Genomic DNA, 26,412 nt, shown 5'->3' with positions numbered 1-26,412 from the left:
AATTTTCCAACCATTATGGGATCAAATGGCAAACAAGATATGGCCTTTCATGTATTTTGGAATCCAAAGCTGAATTGGTGACATATTCAATTGCTACATCTTCACTCAAAGAGTAGCGTCAAGAGGATTTGATTCTTATAACACCACCCGTGCTGCTGGATTTACTTAAGGACGACTTTTTAAGGTTTTGCTATCATGAATAATTTTGTCTCCTCCCACTTCTATTTATAAGTGTTTTTTAACATGTCTAACCAACATTAAAAAACTACTAAAATTTATTAATTTTATTTAAAAATTTAATAAGTCTTTAATTTTGCCTGTTAGCTATACATATTTCTTCTCACTAAAATTTAATAGGTAAAAAAAAGGAAAACTTGTGATGATAAATTAATTGATATGATTTATAAATAGAATAATTTTTTTTCTATCTAATAAATAAGACTGGAAAGATTACTAATAAGTCCAACATGAGAAGTGACATTAAATCTATTCTGCATGGTTTCCCATATTCACTAAGATAGCCAAAACTAAACATGATTCTATTTTTCATTTTTATACTAGATTAAAGCCAGCCACTTGGACAGTACATGAAACCCTTTTGAATATAAAAAGGGAGTGGGCATGTCTTTTCATAATCTGATCAGATCACTCCTTTAGTTTTATTTATAGAGTAAAAAAAAATTATTAATTTTGATCAAATTTATATAACACTTCACTATCTTTTATATTCATTACCTTTTTACCTTTATTATATGTTAAAAAAAGTCATTTAAGACAGAATTAAGGTTTAAAATTTTTCTTAATTCTAATGAAATGTGCAAAAAATGACTTATAAATAGAATAAGAAAGGGTATTAAGTGTTTACAAATGTTGATACTAAAGTGAAAATACTCCAGCGCCCCCCCCCCCACCAAAAAAAAAAAACCGAAAAAAGGAAGTGGAACTACAAAATTAAACTCCATCCCTATCTTCAAGTGAATGAATCTTTCAACAAATAATTTTAAAACCTAACTGTCATTAAATTCAGTTTTTGAGATTTAAGTGTCATTCCCCTACCAGTGAACAGCTCCATATAAAAGTCAGATGAATGAGAAAGAGAGGAATTACAACCCTTCAATGCAAACTAACATCCAATGTCTAGGAGGAAAAAGCAAGAAAGAAGACAGTGAGACAAGAAGAAAATCTCTACCAAATGTACAGTAAATTAATTGACAGTAAAAAGCAAGAAGCAGCCCCCAGCATCCAATTGCATTTTACTCCAACCATTTTGTATTCAGACCACATCAGCTTCCATTTGCATTTTACTGCAACCCTACCTCAATTTTGTGTTCAGACCACATTAGCTTAAGGGGATTATTGATGTGCTGTCTAAATGCTTCTTTCCTGTATCTTTCATGGACTGATCACCATGACTTATATTGGTGGCATTCTCTGTACCAACGGTTCCACCACCTTCAGGTGCAAAATGATCCTCTTGTACAGGGTTCACACCATGCATGTCCAGGTTTCTTGATGATAACTCATTATCATTAGCCATCATACAGTGAAAAGGATGAGTGGGAATAGATTCCACGCCAAAATTAGATTGAACAACGGCACTAAATAATGGCTGCATTACGCGCTTTCTCTCCGATGATTTGCGTAAAGAGATTCGACATACAGGGCATGTCGAATGCTGCTGCAGCCATAGGTCTATGCAGGTTGCATGGAAGAAGTGTCCACAATATGGGAGGATGCGCAGTACATCCTGACCTTGGTATTCAGAGAGACAAACTGTACATCTACAAATACAACAAATATAAATGTTCATAAGCAAGATATACTTATCTGAAAGGACAATATACACACATCAGTATCATTCAAAAATTGCCCCAATCTACAAAGTAATTTTTCACACGATGAACTTATAAGAAACTGTAGTGATCTCTAGACTCTAGTGTTTGTATAGATTACTTTTACAGGAGTAAAGGAGTCTAACCCACTGCCAAAGCCATGCTAGAAAATTGGAACAAGGTGATGACTGATGAGATATTCAATTAAAAAATACAGAACCATTAATCAGTGCAAACAAAAACGCCAAGAGAAAGAAATAAGTTATATCACGCAATCAGCACAAGTGCAGTAAGTGAACAGAAGAAGATTACAATATTAAACTGTGAAACACTGCTAAAGAACAATAGTCCTAATCCAGTTAGTGTAAACACACTATCTTCTGTCTATACCATGAGAAATAAAGGAACTAATAGACACTTTCTCTGAAAAGCATAACATAGAAAGCTTTTTCTCAGCTATTCAAGGAAAGAGCTCAGCATCACCTATGTAACCATTCTAGGCTCTCCAGTCTCCAGTATGCTAACCATACAAACGACCATAACAAAAATGGGCACTAATTAAGGGGGAAAAATCATTTCCGTCAAAATGGGGCCGAAAGAACATGGATTATTCTTCACATCCTTGGATCAAGTCACAACAAGGATAATATCTTCCAATTAAGGGAATAAGGCCATTTTGTAAATGCAAATATAGGAACATGTTAAATATTGCAGACTCGTATCTTCAAAATGACATGAATTGGAAGATAGGGCAATGGTGCACAGAACATTCACGAGACCGATGATGCTTATACCAAATACAACGAGTTCCTTTTTCCTAACTTCTTCAACTTGGGATTGTAAGATTACCCTGACTCTTTCCCAGCTTCACTAGAAATACTTTTATCAATAATTCAATAGTAAAATGAATATCAAGTAATTTTCAAAAGTGTATTGACTTTTCCCTTGTATAACTGCAACTTCACAATGGACGCGGAAAGTGCAGGGAGAATCAAATGTATATAATCAGCCTTTTCATGTGGCAGAACCGCAGAAGACAGACATTGTCAATAGATTAACAAATTAACAAGGGACCAAACATATAGCATCTAAACTAATACCATAGAAGGCCATAAAACCAGGGAGTACATTTCATTTACTCGTACAAGTCCTTCATTGACCATGGCAATGTTCAGATTTGACTTCTTCATTACCAACTCCAGTCTCAATCTTTCTTATAGTAATTTTTTAAAACAATTAAATGACTAATGAGCAACGTAGATTCCAAGTCTGAAATCAACTTTTTTCCTGAATTTGGAACAAACTAAATAGGCATAAATCGGATCATCAAGCACCGAGCAATACTTTCCAAGTTAATATACACTCATCCACTATGCACCCCTCCTACATTAAAGAGAGAGCAGGAGGGGAAAAAGTTGGATGTTAAGATGATGATAATATTCCAAAAACAGAGAAATGAACGTACTGAGAATTTTCTGCAGCAGCAAAGCATCCATCACTGTACTTCTTCGTTGGGAAGTTCTCTACTGATGTGGGTTCAAGACCATGAAATCCCCGCTCCAGCTGAACACGGGAAGATGTTCAATGGGTAAAACCTCAGAACAAATTAAATGCACTAAATGGAAATAAAGCGCTGTTATGAAAGGGCAAATTCACAAAATGTGATTCAGTAACATAATTTTGTAAAATAATTGAACAATACAACTTAAGAAAATTTTTAACTAAGCTCCAAAGTTTGCGACTGTAAAATCTGTATTGCAAACAAAGAAAAAAGAGGTCGAAACAAGGAAAACTGACGTTTACCAGACTCAGATCGGATCTGGAAGCAATAAGGAGGGATCGGCGAGAAGCATTCAAGTGAATTCGAGCACATATAAGTCTAGTGCAAACGAAAACGATGAACATAGTGCTCATCGCAAATCCAATCACAGTCATCACCAAGTTAACCCCAGAAGATATCATAACGACCAAAATCGCCCATACGAACAACCCAAATTCAAAATCGAAACGAAAACCAATGAAACCAAAAAAACTAACACATCCGAGCTCTCAGGCCGTCCATTGTCTGAAGAAATCAGACAAGAAATTCCAAATGATTGCGAAGAAATAGGCGTCGTGGTCGCCCCGGTGCCATGTTCTAGTGACACTCACAGGCGAGAGAAAACGGAGTAAACCAAGAAGGGGCTGTCAATCACAGAGAATCTTTATTTCCTGTTGAGAGGAAAGAAAGGAGGAATTGTAATTTTGGAATTTGGACTGTCGTATTGAATAGTGAAAATGAAAGGGGGAAGACGAGAGGCCATGGAAGTGAGAGAGTGAAGTGGATGGGACTGGGAGAGGACAGCGCTGGCTTGGGAATACGGAGAAAGGTGTCATTTGATGGACGTGGATTTGAGATCTGAATGGCACGCTGAAATTAGGAAATCGCTGGATTTCTGGCGCTGAATCAAAGCATCGTACTCATGTCTTATCTGTGTCCCACGTGTTAAACTTTCCCACTTTTTCATTATTTGGAATGTCACATGCAAGAAGCGGACCTTTTTTATTTTTTCGTTGGTTACCCAAAATATTTCAATAGCCGACAACTCTGAAACTAATTACTCAAAAAATTTAGTAAACGTTATTTAAAGAGTTGTTTTCTATTTAATAATTTTTTTATACACTTCTTCAAAAAATAAATCTTCAAATAATATTTGAGAAGTTCAAACTATTATTATCTATATCATGTTCACTTAATAAAGAACATGAACCTTAAAAAGTAATTCAAATCATATTTATATATTTTATCAAAATTAATAAATAGTTGGATTTTTTAAATTAATTTTTATCAAATATATAACTGAAAATTAAATACATACTTAATGTTTGAGAAGATTGTCCACAAAAAATAAATGCAAACAGTAATATACTTTTCTTGTCCAATAAAACACCTTCAACTATTTCAACGAAATCAAATAAAAAGATAATTAAATTATCAATTTTGTTTGAAAATTAAAATAAACTTTTAATTTTATATTTATTTTAATAAAAAATTTTAAATTTATATTACATTGTCTTTTGTATTTTATGATTTCAAATAAATATAATATTTAAAAAAATATAATTAATATCTCGTTAAATATTTCATAATAAAAATCAACAAATATTTTTAAAATGCATCCTACATTAAGGATCGAGTAGAGTATACAGTAAGATGTACCATTCTCAAAGTGAAAAGTGGAAATAATTCTTATAACTTTCCCTCCACTAGCTTTCTTCAACACACGCACACACTCTCAAAGTGAAAAGTGGAAATAATTCTTATAACTTTCCCTCCACTAGCTTTCTTCAACACACACACACACACACACACACACACACACACACACACACACACACACACACACACACACACACACACACTAGTACTTATCTATTTAATTTCTTGTGGTACCTAATATAAGACAAAATTAATTAACTTCACCTTATTAAAAATATTATTACTTCCTCTATTTTAAGTTATAAAATATTTTTAAATAAAATCTCACATACTAATAAACCTCATTAAATATACTTAATAATATTATCTTTTCAAAATAAAAATAAAATTTTTTAAAAATACTCATCATTTAATATATTGAATAGAAAAGGGATGAAAATTAATTATAAAAAAAGGATAATATTGAAATTAATATATTTAATGAAATCTTAATCTACTCAAAGTGTCTTATATTTTAGAATAAATTTTTTTTTTAAAAATGCCCTATAATTTGAAACGGAGGAGTATATTCTTAAAATTATAAAAGAAATATGTAATATTTTAATTTTATCCTTATTTATAATTAATAATCCTAATAAATTGATGTCTAGGAATTCAAACCATAATAAATATATAAGGGTGAAATTAAAAAAAATAAAATTAATTACTCTAACTTTGCATTATATTAAAGACAAAAAAAACTTTTAAAATTTGTTTTATATTAAAAATCAAAGAAGGTATACATACATACATACATACATATATTACTCTGTAAATAATCATATTTTTATTGTACATTATTAAAAGTAATTCTATTTGAGACTAGATACCACATTTGAGTACCTAAAAAAAAAAATCATGACTTTGTTAATCACCAAGGAACAACACTTTGCTAAAAAAAAAAAAAAGGAACCGCACTTAAATGGCATCAACCTTAATAAAAGGGTAGAGGAAATTAAAGAATGTAAAAATCAGATATCTTATCCAATCCGCCGGGTCATTATTTACAAAAATGAAAGTATATGAATATGTTGGTGAAAAAAAATTTATATGAATATTAAAAAAAGTAAAAAGAAAAAAAAAAAGAAAAAAGGAATCAAATAAGGAATTACAGAGCTCGCGCGCAATACTTTACAATTTACATGTATTTTGTGTTCCTGCTCCTCACAACCTACAAGCATCAACGTAGCAATCAAATTTAGTTGTATATATCTTCATCTTCCTTTGACATTCTTACCAGCGCTTGTATTATTACCCTTCTCACCAACGTTGTCATTATCTACATGAACGATTCTCACCTTAAATCGATTCAACTTCAAATCAGAATCGCCACCAAGTGACCGTTGGCCCACGCTCAAACTTCTCTGAACTGTCTTCGTCTTGTGCTTCGATTTGATCCCAGAGAACAAAGCTCCAATTTTGTCGAACAGTTCCACAAAATCCTCTTGAAGACCAGAAGGAACAATCTTCTGAAACGTCTCTGCTCTTCGGTGATAGAGGTGCCTGAAGAATTCCAGCAACCTCAGAATCCTCGGATCAGCCGATTCTCCTGTTTCTGTCTGAAATCCATAGTACCCATCGCACATGTCCCCGAAATCATCCTCGAGCATGCCGCTTTCCAGAATTGGGATTTTTCTCAGAGGACTTTCGTCGATCACTTTGGCTTCAGTGGATGGCATCGCTTGCTTGTGAGATTTCTTTGCTTCTTTCAGACCTTCTATGAACATCAAATTCTTGGGGTTACAGGGTTTTGCAAATTTGAGACAAGTTTTGGTCTTGATATATGGAGCCTTTATGCACAGATTTAACCTTGAGCTGTAGTATTTGTTTTTGTGCGCGCGCGCGCGAGAGAGAGAGATGGAGGGTACGTGGTGTGCAAGATTGGGAATAGCGTTAAAAAATCAAATTTACGTGAATTTCAAGCCATTTTTTAAAAAAGTTGCAGACTACTCAGATTTTCTAGATGATTGCAGAAGACCGGGTGTTTTTGAAAATTCCAATTGTTGCAAATTAAGGAAGCAAGTATACTCGTAAAATGACTTTTTTTTTTTTGGGACATAAAAAGAGGAAACTAGCCCAAAATTACAAATAAAATCAAAGTAGTTGAGAATTTAATCCCAAAATATCATTTTGAATTAGGGCCCTTATATGAAGTTTGGGCCTGTGTCATAAATTTGTGATTCATTAAATCTATTCTTTGCCATTACATCAGCAGCACGATTACTGTCATTTGAGATGAATCTTATCTGAAAACTCTCTTGAGCTCTCACTATTTCTTTGATCTCCATCATAACAATGTTGATATGTCCTGTCTAAAGACATCGCTTTTTAAAGTATCAACCAATAATTTCAAATCAGACTCAAAAATAACTCTTAAATACCCTGTATCCACAGCAATATGGAGGTTCCTCAACAAAGCCCATGCTTCTGCTTTTAACTGTTACTCAAGACATGGGGATACTTGCATATTAGGACTTTTTGTTACTGAAGTTTGAAGAAACTTAGCCATGACATAATGTTCATGTCATACATTTTTCTAAGTAGATTTGTTTAACACAAAGGGTCAAGAACTAAACTTTCAATCACTCGGTGCCTGGGTGGATTTGTGTTCAAAATTAATTATTTGTACGAAATTATGTTTCCATAAAAATTATCCAAACACCTCTTCTTTCACATGATCGATTATCTTACCTTAAATGGCGTTCTGGTTGAAGTTGATCGCTCGTACTTCTCAAGATCGATTATAATTTTTGGGACATTTATTTTTGTTAAAATTTTGAATCTGCTGGAGATAGCCCTTTCATTGTATGGATCATGACTAAATCCTTCTACCGATCATTCTCTGATCTTACCTGCATCCTCACAAGAACGTGTTTGCATCTTCTTCCTCCAGTGACCGCTAGCATTCAAGTGTGACCTCCCTCTTCACTCTACCATGAACATCGTTCAAATCTCTGACACCCTCCTCTTCGACCTGCAACTCTTCTTCCATGATTTGTGATTTCATCTTCCTCGATCTAATCTATTAATGCGTGCCTTCAATAGAAAATGCAGAGACAGAGGTGGCTTGACAAGGTAATGGGAGTCAAGGTGTTAATTGAGAGAAGGTGGGTGAGATGATTCATAGATGAAGACCATGCTCCTCTTCTTTTTGGGTGATGCTTTCCTTTTCATTTTGTATAGATTAAGTTATTCACATTATAATATAATATATATATTTTAAATTTATATTGTTTATCATATGTGTTAAATAACTATATAAATGAGTATTATATTTTGTTGTTAAATAAATAAAAAATAAATTTAATGATATTATAAGCAATTTTATCAATATTTATCCTAAAACTCACGTCCTTTATTGTAATTTAAACATGTTAAATTAATTTTGATAAAAATTATTCAAACATCTTAAATTTATGAAAATTAATTTCAAAAAATACTATTCAAACACCATTAAATTATAACATAATTACTTATAATTAAAACTTATTCTATTAATCAATTTTTTATAATAAATTATACTACCGTTGGTGTAGAGCACAAAAACCCTATATTTAGTTGAAAATTATACTTGGAGGCTAACTCACACAATGGATTTGAGAGTAATAACCTTTCAATACATCAAAACATGTTGATACCCGTAAAGAAGCCATTAATTTCTTCAAAAAATGACTAAAAAAATTACTTCTTATAGAATTACACAGTTGTTGTTTTACTATGTTGACTTGTCAAAGAAGCTTGTAATATTTTCACATGCAGTTCCTTCTGAGCTGTCATATCTTGACCGATGGAAATGTTGAAAAAATTATATTCATAGCTGTTTTTATGTTGAGAAAAGAAAACCTTGCGAAGAAAAACTAAAAAAAAATAGATAAAACTGGGAAATGGAGACAGACCTCCGCAATTGAAAATAAGTAACCCACCAGAATTTAGCTTCCAAGAGAACTAATAGGATCTTTTGTCATGAAATTTTCCTTTTCCCAAGCATCTAGTATTCATGACAAATCCGATTTAGTTGCATGTGTTGCTTTTACAACCAATAACTTGAGTGAGTAGGGCTTATATAAGCTAAGTTTATTAAATCAGATTTAAAATACTTAAACATGTAAAAAAAAAACTTATACAGTCCAATTCAATCCTAACACTTTAGGCTTTTGGGTTTATTCGCATTGATCTAAATATTAATTATCAAATAATATTTTATTTTATTTTATTTTTACAATTTAAATTTTTATCTTAAAAAGTAAAATTTGTCAAGCAACATAACACAACAACACACTTTTTTTATCTTTATTAAAAATAGACCCAGCATTGAAAGAATAAAAATGAAAGTATATGAAATAACTTTTTATATTTATTTTTTCTTATTCTTTTAAAAAATATTTAAAACAAAGAGTTAATAAAATATTAAAACTTCATTTAAGAATATGAAATTTACAAACGAGCTAAATGAGGGTTTGTAAGTGTTTTTTTTTTTAAATAATACTGAAAATTCATTAAAGACTATCATCTTTCATTATCTTTCACTTAGAGTTGACTTTTCTCTGTAACGAGCATAAACCCAAAAAGAGAATCCATCTCAAAAGACTAGTATATTAGATTTGAGAGTCCCTCTCATTTATAAATCTCACACCACTTATATGGCTCCCCAATATGAGACTCGTGACAATGTCACCCTATTGAGAGCTGACATCCACAGCAAACTCATTCAACGATACTTCACTCAGCCTCCCATCAATCAAAACCCTGTGGGTAGCCTTTTTTGTGACACTGGCCATTCAATGAAAGTACTAACATAATGAGCACAAGTTTAAAGGAAAAGCCCATCCCAAAGAACTAGTCCAGTAAAAGGGAGAGGCCTTTAAATTTATAAATCCTACAACACTTGTGAGGCTCCCCAATGTGAGACCTGTTACAATAATGTAATGAACACAAGTTCAAAAAAAGACTAACCTATTAAATGGGAGAACCTCTTACACTTATAAATCTCACTTTACTTATGAGGCTCCTTAATATGATACTCGTGACAATGGCACCTCGTCAAGAGTCGATGTCCCCAACGGCTTTTATTCCACGGCACTTTACTCAACCTCTTGCCATCAGAACCCTTCATAGATAACTCTTTTTCGTGATACTAGCTCTCTCAATTAAAACATCAATGTAACGAGTATAAATTTAAAAGGATAATCCATGATGCTGTGCAACAGCATCTTTTTCATGAATGACGCTGTGCAACAGCATCTTGATAGAGGAGTCATAGAAGAGATTAAGGGGCTAACGGGACGAAGCTAAGTAGAGATTCACCATGTGTTAGCTTGGGAAAAGCGCGTCGAAGAATCAAATCCATGTGAATTTCAAGTCATTAATAATTATATTTGATTAAAAAATATAACCATTTTTTATTATATTTGCTTAAGAAATATCACAAGTAAAAAAATGTCAATGCCTCTAAAACATTATTACAACAAAAAGTAATAAATTACTTCAAGGGTAAAGGAAAAAAATGTTATTAAATATTATTTTGAAATAATAAAAAAATATAAAATTAAATTTGCTAGAATTGAACTTTCAACTTCAAGTGTTTGTTTAAAGCACAAAAATCGAGTAACCTTTCAATTATATCAAAGAATGTCTATATTCCTTATAACACAAAAAAGAAATCGTAGCTAAAGTACAAAAGTCCACACGATCCTGCTTAGTTTTAAAACTTTTATATTTATTTTAAGATAAGTAGATAAATTATTTTTTAAATTTTAAATTTAATAACACTATATACTCTTAATATAATTTTTATTATTAACAAAAGTTAATTTTGAAAATTAATTGATTAGAAAATGACAAAAAAATTACAAAAATAAACTAAATTCTTTGTCAATTTTTTTTATTTTCTGTAATTTTTTTGATGATTTTACGTTATTTTTTTTGATTAACTAATGATCAAAATTAATTTTAAAAATAATAATTTTTAAATTATATAAATGACAATTTAATTTCTCCAAATGTCATGATTTCAATGCAGTCTTTGAAGATTTTTGTGTCAATAAATTTTAAGGTAAAAAATTATTTTACACTTATTGAAAATAACAAGCCCCAATTGTAACTTTTATTTAAGGAATCACAATTTCTATTATATAAATCACAACAGTTATTAAGATTGAAAAACAAACCCCAATCATAATTTTTGCTTAAAAAATAATGACTTTTGTCAAGCATATCACAAGATATTATAATTTATTAAGCATAATTTATGTTATTAAAAAATAAGTTTTTAAAATAACAAAACTCATTTACAATTTTTATTTAAAGAATTACATTTTTATTCAAAGAATCACAAGAACTAAATAAAAACTTACAACTTATCAATAAAGGTAAAATAATTTTTCATTTAAAATGTATTGATAAATAAGTTTCTAAAAGATTTATTAAAATTATAACATTTTAAAAATTATATTGTCATTTATATAATTTGAATAAATTTTATTATCATTTTTTCATTAATTTTTAATAACAACAAAGACCATATTGCATCATTTTTAAAAATTGAGGTAATAATTTACACAACAAACAAATTTTTAATCTATAATGCTATTAGACTTAAATTTACAAAATAATTTACTTATTTACTCCTTATTTTAACTTGGTGTAGAATTATAAACAATTAAAAGACAAAAATGTCTTAAAATTTTTTTTCTAAAAGCGTTGAATGTCTTAAACTTTTGTTTGGAATAATTTTACTTTAAAACTTAAAAAAAAAGAATAATTTTTCCTCTTTGTTGTTAGCATTCGCATTCAATGATCATGTGATGACATGATCATTGAATGCTCATCAAGTCCAGAATTTCATTTCAATTCAAATTGATATAGACCATTCATTTAAATTAATTTTTAAATTTTTTTTATATTATATTTATTAAAATAAAAATGTAAAAAATTTTAATATTAAATCTGAACTATATAAAATTATTTAAATAATTAATTTGTAAATTTATAATTTTTTTAATATTAGATTAAGTCACCTAAATTATATCTAAATTATCTAGAGTTTATCTGGATAGTTAAATTATAATTTTTTTAATATTAAATTAAATTATTAAATTAAATCTATACTGACCAAATTAATAATAAACATATTTATTAAAATTTTTTATATTTTTATATTAATAAATATAATATTAAAAATATTTTAAAATTAATTTAAATGAATGGTAGGAATCAAATTTAAATTGAAATGGAGGGCAATTTAGATTGAAATGAAGGCCAGAATTGCTCCTGCTCTTATGAGCACCGAATACGTGTGGCTTCTCTTCTCTTCTACTCTGTCTTCTTCCTCAGTATCTCCTCTTCTCGATCTCGTTCCCTGTGTACCATGCAGAAGCCCCATCAAAACACTGTAAAAGAAAAAAAAAAAAAAAAACTCTGTGCACCATGTTTCTCAAAAAACGTCAGGTGAAGATGAAAGCCACTTGTGCCAAACTCTACCAACCGAAACCAATGTCTGAACTCATACAACAAGCTATATAAAATTTTACAGAAATGCAAACTTAAAAAAGACCCGTTGAACTCATAATCTAAGCCAATCACAACAATATCCAAGCAAAACCTAGATCACAAACCTATTGAAGCAAAACCCAGACCAAAAAAAAAAAAAACGAAAAAAGATCACCGTGAAATCAAAACTTGATCACCATGAAGAACAATTAGGAAAGCTCAAAGTTTTGGAATAAATAAAACTGAAAGAGATGCTAAGCAACAATCTCAGATCAAACCTCTTAATGATGAAGGAGGAGGAAACAAAAGGTGCCTTGACAAGTGGACCCTTCGTCTAGTGTCTCCACCGACTTATGCCTCTAGAATCTTTAACATCGGTGCCATCAGGACCCTTTTCAACAAGGAGAATGCTTTCGCCGGCCTCAAGCTCCCCAATCTCGCAACGTACAGACTACAGATTCTCGCCAGAACTCTTGAAGCCACTACTTCCATGCTGTTCATTTTCCTCCATTGTTATCAACTATAAGATCCCCTTCCTGGAAGCCCCTAAATCTCACCCTCTCAATATTAAGAACAGAGATTCTCGCAATTCATCGATCTAGTAACTGACTTTCTAAGATGGCTCAACTGTGAATCGAACGCAAGTATACCCACTTGAAGGCAAATTACAGAATCGTTGCAAGACTGAAAATGGAGGTGCAGAGAGAAAAAAAATTGGCATTTTGATATGGAATTGAGGTCGGTGGTTGAGATACCGAATCAGGGCTTGGAGATGATAGGCGACGAAATCAGAGCGACTGGGCGGTGATGGGTTGAGGAGGAAGTGGCGAAGAGATCAAAAGAACGGAGAAGAGGAGACGACTGAGGAAGAAGAGAGTCACGTGGATCAAATTTTTTTTTTTAAATGCCGTGTGACTGCCACGTGCCAAATACATGGTCAACCTAACGAGAGCACCCTTTTCGAAAGTTTCAAAATAAAATTATCTTCAATGCTCTTAAAAAAAAATTCAAAACATTTTATCATTTAACCCAACTATAAATGTTATTAAATGCCAAATCACAACTTTCAGCTAATTATAATAATCTAATTTTCATCCCATTACTATCTCCTAAAAGTTTAGCTAACCATAAAGCATAATGACAGCAATAGATATCGTTTAATTCATGCAAGCAATCCCATTGGTCCAGGTCAAAAAAAAAAAAAAAAAACCTATCTAGTGAATAAAACTTGTCACATTCTTCGCCTTACAGAAATAAAACTCCCAAAGAAGCCATTAATTTCCCCCGAAAAAAAATACTAACAAAATTACTTCTTATATATTTCCAACTAAGCTGTCACATCTTGACCAATGGAAATGTTATAAAAATTATACTCATATCATGGCTGTTTTTATGTTAATAAAACCTTGCCGAAGATAACAAAAAATTAAGCTCGTGTTGGACAAGGCACAGTTAGAAAGAGAATAACAAAAATTAGGGGTCCCAGGCTCCTAGTAGAGATGAAACTGGGAATGGAGACAGACCTCCGCGAATGAAAATAAGTAATCCACCAGAGTTTAGCTTCCAGAGAGAACAGATAGGGTCTTTTGTCATGAAATTTTCCCCTTTCCCAGCAACTATAGAGAATACAGATACTCAATTCACCTTTTAACAGAAAAACCATTACTTCAACACCGTGAGTGAAGTAGAAGCTAGCAACCTAGAGGAATTATATGCCTGCTAAATACTACCTATAGACGTTTTGACTTGCATGATCATCATATAAAGGGAAGTGACCTGCAGGAGGAACCCCAACTGGTCCACTTGGATAAGGTCTTGAAATTCCATCACTGAAGGGCATCTGAGGAGTCAAATTCTGATAGGATGGGAAGATGGGATACCAATAATTACTGGAAGCCAGCAGACCTGCATCCAAAAAAGGATCAAAAGGAGGCTTCTTAGTTTCGAATCTTGACCCGCTTTCCAGGGAACGTGTGGCGAGAGATTGATGATGATCTGGAGAGAAATTCAATCTGCTACCAAAGTAAGGGCCTGTGCCAAGTTGGGTAACAGAAGTTCTCAAAATTTCTTTGTCAGGATAAAAGTTTGAACTCAAGCGAGATGCTGAATCAATAGCAGTGGATCTAGTAGGAACTTCATCGGAGAAATCTGTCGGTAGCCTGAACAGACCAGAACATCCAATGGGAATATCTAATCTCTCCTCGGTTTTACTTGCAGAAGCTAAAGTTTTAATGGCTTTACCATTGTAATCATTGTCTACTAGTGGCAACCTATTGAGTTCCTGCTGTAGTGATAACTTGGCTTGTCTAAGTGAGTCAAGTACACCACTTAACTCCAGAGGTTTATGAGGAACTAATGCATGGAAGTCATGTTTGTTCCTTGAACTGCTAGAAGTATCTTTCTGGGCCAGACCATTATAGACATCAGTGGAAAAAGAATTTGCTGGCCTGGAATCATTAGGCCCGAGACTATGTGGGCCTTGATGCTGTTTATCTGATGGCTGATGATGGTATATTTCTGAGCTCTTGTGATTTTTGTTGCCCATCAATGTGGAATCTGAATTTTCTTGAGCAATCAAGCCAGAACTGCTGACACTCGCACTATTATGATTGTTGTGACTGCCAATATCATGTGATTTTAGCACATTGCCGCTGGTTTCAGCAGCTTCTGATTTTGCCTCCTGATCTTCTTTGGCAACCACCCTAACAAAGGATGGAGTCTGGGCCTTGCTCTCTTCTCGTTCCTCGGTGATATCTGAGTAGTTTCCGGGATCACATGAGTCCTACATGATTTAAGACCAAAAACAGACTGAGTCAGGATTTCAAACGGACCGCACACAAAAAAAAAAAAAAATCATTTAGCATACACCGCTAATTGACAAATAACACACGAGACGATATTGGTAAATAGCACTCAACTTACTGGAGAATCTAAAGCCATGCTTCATTCTATCATTGGATTCAAGCAAGCTATGGGAATTGCAAACTTCTGAAGAAGGCGAATAAAAAATTTGGACTTCCAAATGCTACAACCTCTAGGCTAGTCCAGCTGAAAATGTTCTGAAACATACGTAGCATAACACAATATAGAAATGCCTCGTTCATTCTCAGGCGCATTCCATCATTCTTCCTAAATTGTTTTCCACATTTTGTCAACAGTATCTTAACTAGGCAGATTGGCTTACTTTGGCAAGTGGGTTCTCTGATAAATTTATGTGTGTTGTAGCAAAAGGCAAGCTTACTTGAAAGATTCCAAAATCTACTTCTACGTCCAAACTCTTCAACCATATCATAAAAAATTTATACAAAAAGAAGGTTCCCGTGGGTTTTCAACATGGTCTAGAATTCTATGAATAAGGGAAACAGAATTAATTCAATTTGGACTGTGAAATTTGTTTCACTTGCACATTCTTTTAGGCCATCATTTCACTTGCACATAAGATAACAATGAAAGAGAATCTGAAGATAGGCTCAACAAGCAAAGAAAATTCAATTATGCAATACAATCTTGAACACAGCCTTTGCACAAACGTAATGGACAGTAAGGGAACAGGGCCTCAGCTATAAAAGTCAAAGGTCCACACTTGACCGGCTGCTTCAACTGAAAAAACCATGAACAGTAACTAGTGCGGTCCAAAACTTATCCCCAATCAGTGAACAGCAAAATTGGTCAATAACCAGACAGCTGGACAAAATCGAAGGCTTTAGAAAAACAGGTTTAGAAAAAAATAAACTACAAATCTGGCTTTTTCCTTAAGAGAGAGCTTGATCCATTGAACTTATCCTCCACCAAACTATAAACCATGAACACGCAAAGCAAGCATTGGACTAGTGGAGCATGTTTAACTAAACATCCCCTTTAAGCCAACTTAGCGGTGTCATAAATGAATTCCTATGATCAAGTTAAGATCCTTTCAAATCTCAAAATGCACTCTAGTAAGATCTACTGTTGTGCTTTTGTTTGCATATGCCAAATAAAATTCAGGTCCCATTCTTCAATGATTTCTGCTCGTTTTCATTTTCAATGAACAAGAGAGTAGAGACTTGAGAGTTTTCAATGATGGACATGGTGTACCTCACAGATTTATAATGACATAGCTGGAATTAACTATCATTTCCAAATATTGCATGTTATTCTGCTCTCGTTGAAAGCACAAGGAAGACTAAAATAAGCAAAAAGCAGAAACCAGACGGCCCTCCCCTTCCCATACAAATTTAGTTTTAACTTCAGAGTGAAAGACCAATAGTGGACTTTTGGTGAGGCTTTCAGTTAATTAGATAGGAGGTGAGTCATATGACATTGAGGAAAAGTCATTGCAGTATGGCGTTCCAGGCTTGAAACATAGGTCTGAGGAAATCCATGTTTTTCTTCCAGGCTCAAAAATAGATGGTAAGCCCTGCTCATGATTTGTTCAGTCTGATGTTTTTTGTCAACCCACTAGTTGTATTGATGAAGGAACTTAAACCATTAGTTGAGGGGTGGAAATTGGTTTATGCAAGCGTTGAAGTTGAAACAGAAATGCAAATGACTTACTACAACCACCTACTCCACTTTCAAAACATATATAATATATATATATAAAGCTCTTTAAAATGCCAAAACAGTATTTCCCTAATGCAAATCAAATCCCCTTTTATGCCCGTTCAGGAAGTGTTGCTTTCTTCAAGGGCCAACAAAATTGTTATAAGACTTTTTGAGCCACAATACCACATTGCCAAGGGCAAAACGAAGCTGTAAGCAAGAGAATAACAAATTATAGCAGAACTAATACAAAACTAAAAATGTAACGAGACATATCTACCCTGATAAATTTTCTTGGGTAATATACCTTATGAAAAAAAGCAATTTCTTGAAAATTCAAATCAAACAAAGGATATCAAAACCCACATTTTAGCCAACCTCCCAAAGCCATAGATGCACAATCATACAGCAATAAGGTTTACAGTAGTAACACATAGAGAGGATATGGCTCAAATAGTTTATGGTGTAGCATACCGGTGTACTGTTGTTATTCTCTGTAAATTTCTCTTCCCACTCTCTTTGAGCCTTCTCCATTTCTTCATATCGGCCAATGAGTTGGGCCTGCTGTTCAAGTGCCTTTTCCATGTCCCTCTCTTCAGCATATGCATCTAAGTTATAATTATTGTTGGCAAGCTTCATCTCTGATTTACCCTTTTCCTGAATTATAGATTCTGTTCTCAGAAAGTCAGAACCACTGTCCGAACATTTGGACCTCCCTCAGAAGAGCGGACAACTTTTTCTTGGCCATTAACTTTGACAAGTTCATCCCTAGATTCCTCAACTACAGATCTGTGGGGAAAAAAACTTTTGAATTTAAAAGAAAGAAAACAAGAGAGCAGACTAGGAGATAAACATAACCGAATTCAAGAGTTTATGCTTGTTGATCTAGGAGCATCATAGAGCATTCCCTTTGGAAGCAGAAATATTCAATTCATTTTAATACTTTTTTTTTTTTGGGAACAGATTTTAGTGCTTCATTAGTTACTTTCTATCAGATAATATTTTCTCAAACCTGTAAGCTCTCTTAGAGAGTGTCAAATAAATTGCGGCACGATGAGATCTACAAGTTCATGTTCTACCTCAGGCGATGACAAACTGTCAAACTTAGATTTGAATTTATATGCTCAAAGTGCATTGAGTTTATGACATGTAGGAGCTGTTCTGGTAAAACTTGTCTGTTAGGAAGTGCAATTCTAGAGGAAGGAAAGAGTGCAATGGACAAATAAGATAATAAGTTTTATGAAAAGACTTCACAGCAAAGGAAAAAGGGCATTAACTCAAGTAGACAAATGTAAAAGCAAGTTAAAAACCTAATAACCATTACAATTGAAATCATCTTGAACTTTCAAGAAGTGAAGAAAAGCCAATTAAAAACTTTATGGCAATGCACGATTTTCCCTGTGCTTCATAATATTTTGTTGGAGCAGGATGGTCAATTTTCAAGGTTGCCTCTTGCCCTAAGATGTCTTATAGGCTAGGATCAAGCAGCCTCTCTTTGGGGGATTAGAATCAAGTTTAATTCTAAAAAAGTGTTGTTAGAGGCGTGTAAAGGAGAGGAAGTTAGAGTTACTTGTGATACTTGTACGACAAGCCACAGTTGAGCCTAGTTTGAGGTCATTAAGCCTAGCCCTTGACCATATGAAGGGGCAGAATACTCAGGTAAACCTTCAGAAGTAACAAATAGAACAATTGAAAGGAAGAAGTGAAAGGAACTCTGCACCAAGAAGTGTAAATCAAGCACAACTCTCAGAAACCAACCAAAAGATACATTGCTCAAACAATAAGCAGACTCGAAGATGGTGACTGAGAATGTCAAAGCAATAATCTAATTATTAAAAAAATTACCAACTTACCTGGTTTCTCTACATTTAATCTGGCGGCATGATCTTCCAAGGCGATGCTTTGCAGAACCAACAGATGAAAAAATACTCCGTCTTCTCACATTATAATTCTTGTACTTTTCATAGGAGTGTGGAGATTGATGCGACCCTTCCAAGATAAGCTTCTACCAGCTACTGGTGAAGAATCTGGATCAGAACCTGACATCTCATTTGAATCATGTCTTCTTCCTTTAGAGCTCAGAGACCTCTCTTCCCCTTTTGTGGAATCATTACCAGCACCAGATTCACAAGGCATTTCCTCATCTGAAACCAAATCAAATTCCTCAGAAAAATCAGTTATCCCTTGATTCTCCAAAATAGCAAGAACATCCGCCGTTGCCTTCTCAGCCTTCTTTCTCTGAAGAGTCACCAACTTCAGCTGTTCCTCCAATTCCTTGACCTGATTGACACATTTAACAACAAAGAGTTACGAAAGGGTCAAGCAAAATATCAAACAAGGTTAATTCCAAGAGACCATGAAGTAGCTTAGAAAAACAGTACCCTTTTTGCTAATTCATCAGCTCTTTGTCTTGCACTTCTTGAGACAGATCTTTCAGAAAGCAGCCTTGCTCGGAGGAATTCAATAGTCATTGCATTGGAATCCTCCATGTTGGAAGTTTACCTTAGTTGCGCCTAATTAATATGGTTCAAAGAAAATCTGGTATTGAAAAGAAAAAAAATACTCAACATTAGCTTTGATACCAAAAATCAAACTATCTTAAATGGGAAGAAAAATAAAAATAAAAATAAAAAATACAGACGAGTGCTCTATTGTGTAGTGCTAAACATGTATTGAAATGCAACGAATTTCTTCGTTGCTTTCTTCACAATTTACTGTTATACACTAGCCATGGCTGGATAATCTATGGGTCTACTTAAAGTAACTATTAAAGCTTCTGATGAATGCTTCCATGACATTACAAACAAACAACAACAACAAACAACAACAGCCTTTACCCACTATTGGGGTCGGCTACATGGATTGCAAGACGATTGTACTCTATCATTTATTAAACTTTTAGAATATTATTAATTAAGAGATCACGTTCAACAACTTCCAAGAGTGTCTCTTAGGCCTTCCTCTACCTCTTTAATCGGACTCAAAGTTATATGTTCCACTCTTCTCACTGGTGCTTGGTCTTCTTGTACATGCCCAAACCATCTCAACCGATTTTCTAAAACCATTTTTTCCTCAATAGTGCCACCCTCACTTTTTCACGTATGTGCTCATTTCGAATTTTATCTTTACGTGTATGTCCGCACATCCATCGTAACATTCTCATCTCTGCTACTACTCAACTTTATGCTCTTGCTTCCCGTTAGAGCCCAGCATTCACTACTATATAACATTGCTGATAAGCAGTACGATAAAACTTTCTTTTAAGTTAACAATTAACAACGGTCACAAAAGCTTTTCTCCAATACAAAAACAAAAAAAAACAAAAGAAAAACAAAAAAAACAAACAAACAAAATTAATCAGGATGTATGTTAATTTTCCAAATTAGCAAAATGGCCTTCCCTTCCTCAGATCACCTGTTATGTTACCCATCAATTTCTTCTTCACATCATCCCCACTATCATCACCAGCATACATGTTGGAAAGCACAACCCTGTAAAAGCTATTAACTGGAGCATTCTCAAAGAGCAAACAAGCTACTGTTTAAATCAGCTCAGTGTTTTCAAACTTAAGCCATGTTCTTAATGGACAATTCTTAGCAAGCTAGAATCTGAAACACTTAAAAGCATATTGTGTATCCATCTAGCTCATTCCTAGCACATTGCATTGCATTAAATATTTGCATCCTTTATCATCGAAAGAAACCAGAATAATCATAACCATAATCAATGAATTCGCAAAACCAACCCAGTTGAGGTATCCCATTATACAGTTCACTCCATTAAGGAGACCAATTTTGAATAAGCTGTCACAAGTACACTACAACAAAGAGAGTCCAATCCTAGTCAAGAGACTATGGTCCTCTCATGAACAGGTCTCAGTCTAGCTAAATCAATATTCTCAAAGCATGAACATAAAATACATGCAAAAGTGAAACTACCCAGGTATTATGAATTTTGTGAGCATGCTATTAAGGAGAGAAAATGCTTTGCCAAATCTCTGGCCTTGAGTATAAACTCAAGGATAAGAACTCTAAGGTAGATGCTTTGAGTGGAGGTTTTGTCAAACGCATGGCAGGCAATGTTCGTTGTCATTAAGTGATAACAGCCTAGCAATTTGAGTTGTTTAAAATGAGTCTTCAGAGAGATTGGGTTAATCACCAAAGCATGCAATGACTTGGCCCTCAATAAGGGCTTGCAAAATTTGCCAGGTTCAGATCGGAATAATTAAAAAAATGAAATCATCTTAAATTGAAAATGTCAGTTTATACACATTTTGGATCCCAGACATGTAATTACTACGAGAGACTAATGATATGTCTATTTCGCAAGTGGTGCACAATCTTCAAGTCTCATTCATTGAGTTTTTTAAGGAATTCTAGCTTAATGCTCCAGAAGATTCCTTAGAAAACACCAGAATGAAGAAATTTTTTTTTTTTTTTAAATCCCAAAAGGAAGCCTAAAAACAAATGCTTTTCATAGTAAGTCCAAGCATTATACACCAACCATATTAGCGGAACCACTATACATCTCTACGTTCCTGTTGGTCTATTTCCTTACATTTATCACAAACAGAGAAATGAAAGAAACAAATCATGCTAACAGTCCTCAAATCTGGACTTTCTTGTCAAAAGTGAGATCAAATAGTAGACAATTAGGATGGATGAATGCAGAAATTCTAGGAGCAATTTGACCAATTGGCCCCTGCCCCCAAGCTCCTCTTCTCAGCCAGCTGATAGTAATTTATTTAACTGGTAGGCAAGAGCCAACAAGAGCGGGAGGTCCTGGCTTTTTTAGCGTTAAAAAAAAAAAAAATCATAGAATCATAATTTTTCGAATGTAAAACTGATATCATGAGAGGCACAAAAATTAGATTCGAGAATCTCCAATTGATCGTTGACTCTCATATGGCACATCTCATAATTCCCCTTCATTCTCTCAAAAATCTCAAAAACCGCTCAGAGCCGGATCGATGCTACCAGGTATCATAACTCAGGTGCTCCCAATACATGATATCATAAACACAAACCAAAAATTAAATACGGAAACATGGATTCTTGAAAATAAAATTTTATGGGTTTTCGCTGCAAGCAAACGACGAGTAAAAATACTGTGGCAATTGTTCAGCGACATTAATCAACATTCCAGAGAGCACAACGACCAAACCACCAGAAAGAAAAGCTAAATAAACAGGGGCAACACTTGCAAAAACCAGAAATTAAAACCATACAGAATAAGCCATACCTCTCTGATCTTGCTGATCCAGCTCAAAGTCGTGCATACTCAAAGATAAACTCCAACCCCAACTGGAAATTCAGCTGTTCCGGCAATCAAAAAGGATGAATTCCAATCGTACACGTGAAAATCATACAAAACGTAGGTGTAAGATTGGGTTTACTGCAGACGGGAAGGTGCATGAACCCTAAAGAGAAGAACTTGTACTTTCAGAGTGGAGAGAAAATGAATGAGATGGTCGGGTCCTCTAGGAATGAACAAAGGAAGCTGCTGCTCATTTTTTTCCCCGCAAAACAGCTATCGCCAGGCACATCAACCGCGGGACCAGTGAGATGGTTTGATTAATTTCAATGTCTTGATCCCCTAATAAAATATTTATAATTTCAAAATAATACTTAAATTATAATTATAATATTTAAGGGTATTTTAAAAAAATTAATGCTTGAGTGTCCTTTAAAGTAAAAGGCATTATAAATAATTTATTTTTTAAAATTGCGCTGTTTATTTACTTACAATATTATTTGCCCAAAAAAATTACTTACAAATATTATTACATAGTTATAAATTTTAAATTAATATATGATGATATATTAATTTTTAACTCAATATAGATTGCACCATTTATTGCTTACAGATATTATTATAATAGAATATAATTTCAGTGGTAAAACTTACTTTTTTACATTGATTTCATAAGCCACGTTAATATAGGAGGTGGTGTAAAAAATATAAAAAAAAAATATATTTTCTACATCAGTGAATTATTTGAATTAAAAGCACCATTAATTACTATTCATTTTATGAAATGTTTTTTTTTCAAGATTTTCAATTTTCAATAATCCTTGCAATGTACATAGGGGGTGAGAGCTAGTTTTTTAAAATAAAAAAAACAAAATAAAATGAATAGGAGGTATGATGCCTTTCATATACTTACATAATTATCATGAACATTCATTCAAAGCTGTTAAATTCACTCAATCATGAATATGTTATTTTCTTTTTGCATAGATATATAGTCAAGATTATTCTATACCCTATATAGTGGTAAGTGTACGTATGAGTCACAAACTCACTGCTATATCCATCTATATTTTTGATTTTACCCAGAAAAAAAACTATAGAATATGAAAGAATGATTAGAGGAGGATCCAAGCTCGGCCTCCATTGATATGGAACTTCTTAAGTCTCCCAAAAAGCATCACCATTGTCAGAATGGTCTTCCCTTGAGGGCTCCATATCTTCCACGAAACCGGTCGACTTGTCCTCGCAATGCTCCTCTACACTTATCCTTCCCTCACATTTGTATCCCATCAAAAATCCCACATTCCCGTATGCACTACACATTCATTCAATTTGTTGAGGTTATGACTCAAATTTCTATAATTTATTGGACACATGTATACAACTACGTCAATGATGCCTGCATGTTTTCCAATTTGGATGCATAGTTTTTGTTTGGTTTAAATTATCTGATAACTTCAAACACTATGTTGAAGACACTGCAGTTAAAAGGATCATGCTTGAGATGTTTGCTCCCAGTGATGCAGATCATTATGACAAAAACTACTAGATATGAGAGTTGAGACATTATTATAATTCTCTGCTAATCTTCCTCTGCTCTTCCTGCTTCTGATCCTTGGATCTCTTTGACACGTGCACAGTGTAAAATCAAGATGCATCAGAATAAAAAATTTAGAAAATATTTACACTTGTTTTGGATCAAATTAAAACGAATAAATTTTAAGTTAAGAATGTAGTTAAAAAGTGTTAATAGCAATCACAATGATTCAGTGTCATGCATGTTAAGTTATTATGCATATAAAAATATCCATTCATCTAAATTTTATTTTAAAAAATATATTAAGTATATAATTAATTTAAGTAGTTTATTTTTTATCTAATTAGTGACATGTTAATTAATTGAATAATGAATTTAATTTCCCACAGCAACAAATTGATTGCATGCAACATAGAAGGAAAATAACTTCATACCAATTTACCTTTTCTGTATTACACTTTTATAATTGTGTTTAACTCATATGAAAGAAAAACGACATTTTCAGATTACTTGGAATTCTACTTAAATTGTTTTTTATTAAGCACACAACACAATACATGTCTTCATCAACTCCACTACATATCCTAGAGCTTGCATTTTGGCTTTAGGTCGATTGTGTTGAATAAATTATTGGTCGAAAAGAAAAATTATCTAATCTAATCTAAATACTATAGAATATGATTATTCATTTTGCAATGATTGTCCTATGAAAATAACCAATGATTAATTGAGTTAAAGGCATTGATAGACGCAAGCCTGACCCATTTCGAATATTAATAATTGAAAAAAGGAAAGACTATATATTTAGATATGACGCAGGAAGATAAACATCAAAATAAATTACATATTTCTCACATATAGATGCCCAATCATGCAAATGAAATATTATTCTAGTCCAAAAAAATAATAATATCAAAATGTATGGTATAGCGCTAATTCATTGCACAAGAAAGTCATTTAATTTTTTTGCATTATATAATATTTGGATAATGGATAACGTATATAATTGAAAGCTGAATTATTCAATTATCAGAACAAATTCATGCATCCTAATTAAGAGAATTCAAGCCAGGCACATCTTTGAAAGACATTAAATGGATCTAGATTTTGTAAGTGTTCCAGGTCCGATCCCGCGTCTCATAATAGTGTCCAAACTCTATATCCATGGGATTTCATCAAAAGTTCAAAATTCATGCTTGACCGGAAATTAATTAATTAATGAAGGGGTGAGTTAAAAGAAACTTTTAATTATGAAAAGTCTTTTGTCAAATTATTTTTTCTTCTTCCAAATCCTACTTTCTTTCTAGATATATCCAGTCTATCCAAAATTTTATGCTTCTTTGTTGCAATACCATTTTTTTTTTTTTTTTGCCTCTTGATCTGATGTATCGACTTAAAATGTAGAGTATTTACATCACTTTTCCTTGAAAAGTGACGTAGAAAGTTAGACAAACCAGACTCTAACTCTAATCATATCTGGATCTTTGTAAAGATTGAGTGAGAGAGAGAGAGGAGTGTGTGGTGAGATTATGGGTTGAAAGGATACTAAGTTACTGACATCATGACCACGAATAGAACCAGCATTGCAGGTGATGAGACGGAGAGATCCACGATGGATTCGCCTGCATGTCTTGAACTAAAACTCTCGAACATTATCCCAATCACTTTCCCGTACCAGCTGAGTCGCTCCAATGCTACAGTCCAATGCAACCACCATACCATACTATGAACCCTACAACGATGAACCTACAACAGTAACTAACAGAAACCTCGAATGCTTCCTCCTAAGCAAATGTTTGTACTCGATGACCTCCTGCGAATTCTTCTTCATCAAAAGGTGCTTGCTTTCCTCTTTCTTCACAAATTTCCCCAAAACCCTGATTGAGAATCTCAAGCAACAAGGATACAGTGTGTTCCCGAGAAGCATTTTGAGGAATCAGAATCATCAACAGACCAGAATTCTTAGCAAAAACAACCATGTTTTCGCTCGTGGGAACGAATTCACAGTTTGAGAATGTTGAAAACTACCGTGAACACAGAATGTGAACAGTTTCAATCCCTCTTTCAAAACTTTTTTTAGTACTCGAAACAGTGGGGAGGTAAACAGACACCATTGTTATACCTATGACTTGGACAATTACTTGATAACCTAAGACGACAAAACCAAGGTATTTTACACTACTACCTAGTGCAGATGACTCATCATTAATATCGGGTTCTGATCTTTTTTGCTCCATCTCCAACTCAAATGGGTCAAGAAGATCAAAAGTCACAGTGTTTTGGTGGGTTTTGAGCTTCAATCTGATGAAGAAGAGACCAATCATGGAGGTGAACACTTCACCTCCTAGTAACATTAATATGGTCATGACGATAAGTTGAGGTTAGAGAAAACTTCCATTTCAACAGTGGACATGCTTGACACTGTGGAGGCAGACAATGAGGTGAACAAATTGTCCAAGTTACTTGGCCTTCACTACTACAAAAAATGAATATTCAATTCAACAGGTCCATTAGCTTGAAGAAATTATGGTTCTGGGTTCGAT

The 26,412-nt window shown here is 33.4% G+C and overlaps 2 protein-coding genes, 1 long non-coding RNA gene and 1 pseudogene across 5 annotated transcripts; all 4 read right to left on the bottom strand.

Annotated features, from left to right (window-relative positions):
* Positions 1–995: 995 nt before the first annotated feature.
* On the bottom strand, positions 996–4,195 carry LOC129297049 (putative RING-H2 finger protein ATL36). Of its 2 annotated transcripts, none has more exons than XM_054935424.1 (3): positions 3,630–4,195; positions 3,298–3,395; positions 996–1,781 (listed from the first exon to the last, which is right to left on the bottom strand). In XM_054935424.1, exons 1-3 carry the CDS (start codon positions 3,792–3,794, stop codon positions 1,340–1,342), a joined length of 705 nt encoding a protein of 234 aa, XP_054791399.1. In that variant the 5' UTR covers positions 3,795–4,195; the 3' UTR covers positions 996–1,339. The 2 variants fall into 2 exon arrangements, with proteins under 2 accessions (XP_054791399.1, XP_054791400.1); XM_054935425.1 differs by having other exon boundaries at positions 3,636–4,194.
* An 8,092-nt stretch (positions 4,196–12,287) lies between these two features.
* LOC129297045 (uncharacterized) lies at positions 12,288–13,357 on the bottom strand. Its single transcript, XR_008590097.1, has 2 exons — positions 12,837–13,357; positions 12,288–12,427 (listed from the first exon to the last, which is right to left on the bottom strand). It is a non-coding gene; the product is annotated as an uncharacterized LOC129297045 (long non-coding RNA).
* A 496-nt stretch (positions 13,358–13,853) lies between these two features.
* On the bottom strand, positions 13,854–22,528 carry LOC129297046 (uncharacterized). Of its 2 annotated transcripts, XM_054935422.1 has the most exons (5): positions 22,321–22,528; positions 19,461–19,617; positions 18,933–19,359; positions 17,554–17,868; positions 13,854–15,340 (listed from the first exon to the last, which is right to left on the bottom strand). In XM_054935422.1, the coding sequence occupies exons 4-5, from the start codon at positions 17,716–17,718 to the stop codon at positions 14,285–14,287; spliced, it is 1,221 nt and encodes a 406-aa protein (XP_054791397.1). In that variant the 5' UTR covers positions 17,719–17,868; positions 18,933–19,359; positions 19,461–19,617; positions 22,321–22,528; the 3' UTR covers positions 13,854–14,284. The 2 variants fall into 2 exon arrangements, with proteins under 2 accessions (XP_054791397.1, XP_054791398.1); XM_054935423.1 differs by lacking the exons at positions 17,554–17,868; positions 18,933–19,359; positions 19,461–19,617; positions 22,321–22,528 and adding an exon at positions 15,481–15,661.
* Positions 22,529–23,447: 919 nt separating this feature from the next.
* LOC129297047 (cation transporter HKT1;3-like) lies at positions 23,448–26,337 on the bottom strand (annotated as a pseudogene).
* Positions 26,338–26,412: the final 75 nt, after the last annotated feature.

This window comes from Prosopis cineraria, unplaced genomic scaffold (assembly GCF_029017545.1).
Source record: "Prosopis cineraria cultivar Desert tree isolate PC_DT_omini unplaced genomic scaffold, ASM2901754v1 PC425, whole genome shotgun sequence".
NCBI classification, from domain to species: domain Eukaryota; kingdom Viridiplantae; phylum Streptophyta; class Magnoliopsida; order Fabales; family Fabaceae; genus Prosopis; species Prosopis cineraria.
Note: the sequence above shows the minus strand (reverse complement) of the source record. Positions and strands in the feature narration are given on the sequence as shown.

Excerpts from the sequence above, each read along its gene's own strand:
- LOC129297049 (XM_054935424.1), bottom strand. The coding sequence starts at position 3,794 with ATGATATCTTCTGGGGTTAACTTGGTGATGACTGTGATTGGATTTGCG. Across the intron at positions 3,396-3,629 it reads CCGATCTGAGTCTGGTAAAC|CTGGAGCGGGGATTTCATGG; the intron begins GTCAGTTTTCCT and ends TCCCGTGTTCAG. Across the intron at positions 1,782-3,297 it reads GCTGCTGCAGAAAATTCTCA|ATGTACAGTTTGTCTCTCTG; the intron begins GTACGTTCATTT and ends TTGTATTTGTAG.
- LOC129297046 (XM_054935422.1), bottom strand. The coding sequence starts at position 17,718 with ATGAAGCTTGCCAACAATAATTATAACTTAGATGCATATGCTGAAGAG. Across the intron at positions 15,341-17,553 it reads AGAATAACAACAGTACACCG|GACTCATGTGATCCCGGAAA; the intron begins GTATGCTACACC and ends TAAATCATGTAG.